The sequence below is a fragment of the Trematomus bernacchii genome, unplaced genomic scaffold (assembly GCF_902827165.1).
Source record: "Trematomus bernacchii unplaced genomic scaffold, fTreBer1.1, whole genome shotgun sequence".
In the NCBI taxonomy this organism is placed as follows: Eukaryota; Metazoa; Chordata; class Actinopteri; order Perciformes; family Nototheniidae; genus Trematomus; species Trematomus bernacchii.
In genome coordinates, this window is record NW_022987577.1 from 253,876 (window position 1) to 258,682 (window position 4,807).

The 4,807-nt window shown below is 41.7% G+C and overlaps 1 protein-coding gene across 1 annotated transcript; it reads right to left on the minus strand.

Moving 5' to 3' along the window:
- Window positions 1-300: 300 nt before the first annotated feature.
- LOC117479782 (E3 ubiquitin-protein ligase TRIM21-like) lies at window positions 301-4,807 on the minus strand. The gene is made up of 2 exons (XM_034126863.1): window positions 4,625-4,807; window positions 301-1,945 (listed from the first exon to the last, which is right to left on the minus strand). The coding sequence occupies exon 2, from the start codon at window positions 1,895-1,897 to the stop codon at window positions 476-478; it is 1,422 nt and encodes a 473-aa protein (XP_033982754.1). The 5' UTR covers window positions 1,898-1,945; window positions 4,625-4,807; the 3' UTR covers window positions 301-475.

Below are 4,807 nucleotides of genomic sequence, written 5' to 3' on the forward strand. Positions count from 1 at the left end.
CTCGGAGTGAAAATTATATATTTTGGGCTTTTTTGCTTCTGCCATAATTGCAGTCTTGTGTGTGTGCGGACTGTCCCTCCTGTTGACACGGACAACGTCAGTGAAATAGTGCCCACTGCCAACCAGCCACACCCCGAATAATGGGGCTATGCCGGCCAATCACAAAGCTTTGATGCGTTCAAGTGCATTATTCTGGCAGAGGAAGATTATGTTATAGGACATTAACGATAAAACAGAATATTGTTGTTCTATTTTTAGACACATCTCGCGATCGACTGGGAATCTCCCGGTCGATCGCGATCGACTGGTTGGGCACCCCTGTATTAGAACATACTCATCAGTGTTTTAGGTGTTTATTTGTATCATCAAGGTAAAACGTCTCTGATCAGATTCTGAAAAAATAACAATGATTACAATGTACTTCCCCCGTTGAATACATTTAGTGTCTCTTTCTGTAGAAAATCAAATGTTTGTTCTACTCAGTGTGATTGACAGGAGAGATGATCAGAGGGGCAGAGTTTTTACCACCATCGTTGTCACAAGGACTAAAGAATGGGTAGAGTTTCTCTTTGAAGCAGCAGCCAGTGAAGGAGTATATCAGAGCTGCAGCATCAACATCATAAAAGGAGACCAGACCCTCCTCATAATCCACAAACACCCCCACCTTCTCAGGCTGAGACTTCAGAGAGAGACCGACTCGAGGAACAGCACAAGCTTTGTACTCATTTTCATTCCTCAACATTATCGTCCAGTAACCATTCTGAGGAGACAGTGAGATGTTTCCCTTCCTGTTGATCGACTTTCTGACCACTCCTAAATCCCACTTAGTCTTCCCTTTAACCTGAACCTCGCAATAAAATCTTCCTGAAGAGAAACTCTGCTTTGCTAAGACATTAGCACAATTATTAAATCTCTCTGGATTGTTTGGGAGATTCTTCTTCACATCACCCCAGTTGACTTGTTTTCCATCATCAGACAGGATGAGATAGGGATGTGCTGTATCAGGATCAAGAGTCACATCCACCTCATACTGCTGGACCCTCTTCAGCTCGACCTCAAGCCGCTTCTTCATCTGTTTACTGAGCGTCTCCTCCAGCTGAGTCACAGCTCTCCTCACAGACCCCTCATATGAAGGATGGACCCTGACTTCTGTCCAGTTCTTGGTGGGTGGAGCAGCGCTCAGGGACGTGAAGCTTTGGAGGAGGTGGAGCTGGTCTTCAGAGCGTGAGAGCTGCTCCACCTCAGAGCTTCTCTTCCTCAGCTCAGAGATTTCCTGTTCCAGCTCTCTGATGAAGCTTTCAGCCTGTTCCTCTGTCTCTCTCTGCTTCTCTTTGATGGTGTCGATGAGCTCGGCCTGGCTTCTCTCAACAGACTCCTTCAGAGCGGTGAAGACCTGAACACCATCTGCTATCTCTCTGTCTGCTCCTTCCTTACTGAGCTCCACTGAGCGATTCATCTCCTGAATCTTCAGTCGTCTCTTCTGGATCATCAGCTGAATTTCAGCGTCTGTCTTCCCCAGCTCAGCCTTCTTTCCTTCATATCCTTCTTTCAGAGGAACAACATCATGTGTCTTGTGCTCTGAAACACTGCAGATCATGCAGACACACACCTGGTCGGTCTTACAGAACAGCTCCAGCAGTTTATCGTGCTTCACACACATCCTGCCTTCCAGGTTCTCCACAGGGTCAATCAGCTGATGTTTCTTCAGGCCTGCTCTTGTCAGGTGAGGCTCCAGGTGAGTCTCACAGTAGGACTCCAGACACACCAGGCAGGACTTCAGGGCCTTCAGTCTGGTTCCAGTGCAGGCGTCACAGGGAACTTCTGGTTTGACAACGTGTTGCTCTGAGCTGCTGCTGCTGGCTTCCTGTTGAGCTGACTGTCTGAACTGAGCAGCCATCTCAGAGATGAAAGTGTTGACCTGCAGATCAGGTCTTGAGTAGAAGAACTTATTACATTTGGGACACAAAAAACATATATTTTTAATAATTTCTTTATTTGGAATCAAACTATTTCTTTGTGTTGTTTCGAGCCTTCCTGTTTCATTTTTTTTTTTTAAAGTAACTCTCCCTCTCGTTCCATGTCTCTTTGCTCCCCCACCCCCGTGTGTCACCTTTATCTGTGATGGTGTACCCCGCCCCGATTGTGTCCACCTGTGCCCCCTTACCTCGTGTATATATTGTCCTAGTCTCCCTTCGTCTTGTGCCAGTTTGTCTTGTCGTGTAACGCAGACTACCAGCATCTATCGCCAAGCCAGGATTATTTATTTGTCCAGTGCCTTGTCCTCTATTGAGTGATTTTGTTTTACCATACCTTAAAGGTAGGGTAGGTAAGAATGGAGAAACCAGCTCGAGTGCGCTAGAATTTGAAAATACACAACCGGAGAAAATCTGCCACTTCCTTACAGAGCCCCTCCTCCAACACACACGAACGCGCACATGACCAATGAGGGCACGAGATAAGTTTGTGCACAGATGGAAGGCTGACAGGCAGGTAGGCCATCCAGTTATTTTAGCCGGGCCGGCTCAGATGATTGGTCGTGCTTTTTACAGCGCCACGGCTTCCACAGATGACGTTTTTTTAATGTATTTATTGTCAAAGCCTTTAATATATTCATTGCTATCGGTGTTAAGAGCATTCCATGGAATATAATAAAAAGTGTTTCTGAAGTGAATTACCTAACCTACCTTTAAGTGATGTTTTTTTTCCTCTAATGAGTGATGTTTTTGTTTGAAACTTTGTATACTGTGTCAAACCCAGTAAAGACTTAATTTTTAAAAGATCTTCTGTGTTGAGTTGTGCATTTGGGTTCATGCCTCAGAGTTTGGTCCTGACAACTATGAGTCTTCCTGAATTCCATACAAATAGTAATTAAGAAACTGAGTGAAAGTGAATTAGAGCCCAGATGTGCTGAGAAAGTAAGAGATACCATAGAGATCTTTTTCTCAACACTAATAAATGAATTAAATAAGATGATAAATTGTTTAGACTAAATCTAATTAGTAATAAATAACAAAGATTAATTTACACACATTAATTTGAGCCAACTAGAATATATAGTTAAAAAACACACAGGACCATGACAGGGAGAGTAAAAAGGTGCATGTATTCAGGTACTACTTATTTCTACTTTTCCATATAAATCTTTATTTATACTTTTCCACTAAAATAAATCAGCAGGACCTATGCACTTTTCACTCCAATTAAACAACTGTTTCTTTTCAATTCCCAGAATTAGGATATTTAAACCTGTTTTTTACAACATTGTTGTAAATGTCCATATTGTGGTATTAATACTATTACTTCAATTAATGATCAAGTACTTCCTACCCTGCTATAAATTGATGTACATGTATCCTCAATCATCATTGTGTTTATTATTACAGCCAACTCACTTAAAGGTAGGGTAGGTAAGTTTGAGAAACCGGCTCGAGATACACTTTTTGTTATATTCCATGGAATGCTCTTAACATCCCGATAGCAATGAATATCGACAAAAAATCCATAAAAAATATCATCTGTGGAAGCCGTAGTACTGTAAAAAGCACGACCAATCATCTGAGCCGGCCCGGCTAAAATGATTGGATGGCCAACCTGCCTGTCAGACTTCCATCTGTGCACAAACTTATCTCGTGCCCTCATTGGTCATGTGTGCGTTCGTGTGTGTTGGAGGAGGGGCTCTGTAAGGAAGTGGCAGATTTTTTCCGGCTGTGTATTTTCAAATTCCAGCGCACTCGAGCTGGTTTCTCCAAAATCACCTACCCCACCTTTAATCTTTCGTTCTGTTAATAAAGTCAAAGGCCTATTTATTCTTGTTATTGCTCCTAAACGACTTTGCATGTGGCTCCTGTAAATTCCTATAAAAACATGCGGGTGAACGAGTCCGACTGGTCTGCAGTGTGATCTTGTTGATTCACAAATAAAAACAGCGTTCAGTGTTAAAGTACATCTGAAAACGTTTCTTTTAGTTTAGCAAGAGTCAACGAGCTCTTGGTTTCCTGTCAACGCCACCATTTCTGAATATTTCCAAAAATTAGACTGTGTTTTTTAATAGTATAAAGTTTAATAGAGATATTTTAAGACTAAGAATTGTTGAACAGAGGAGTGAATCCTCCTGGCTGAACATCACTGAAGTTAATAGTTAACAGTAAACGTTATCAGCTGTATAAAGGCCAGGAGCAGTTATTACAGAAACAGTGCGGCTGAGAAAGAACGGTTCAAAGCTCAAGGCTAATCACCACAGTGTGTTACAGTTATATAAGAAGAAATATGTAAATGGTGCTTTTTATAAGCAATTCCAAAAACACCAGATACCTTGCTTTGGACAGTCCAGAACACTTCTAATATTTAGATTCTACTTTGTTTAATACAGTCATTTATAAAGATGTTTTCAAATACAGGAAATATGAAAATAAGTACAAGCTAATGCTAGCTTTGGCTGTATTCTGTCGAACCTTCCTTACCCAGAGTTTACATTGTATTTTTGGCTGTTGCTATTATCTTAACTGACACATTTCTATAGTATAATATTCTTTATATGGTCAAATGGATGTAATACAGTCAGATTCAGATTTTAATCCAACTTTGACTAGATATTTAGTGAGTGATGTGTCTGTCGAGCACTCACCAGAGTTTGCAGAGATCCTGCTGTGTTGAAAAGAGCTTCTGAGTTGAGTGTTTCTTCAGAGAAAAGGAGACACTGCTGCTCTGTTGTCGCTCCGACAATCTTCAGCTTTCATTTCTGGGAAATGGAAACTCTAGTCTTACAGTGTGGTCCCACCTCTCAGTGGCTGTTTGCCAAGAGGGGGTG

Coding starts and splice junctions, on each gene's coding strand:
- LOC117479782 (XM_034126863.1), bottom strand. CDS start 1,897: ATGGCTGCTCAGTTCAGACAGTCAGCTCAACAGGAAGCCAGCAGCAGC.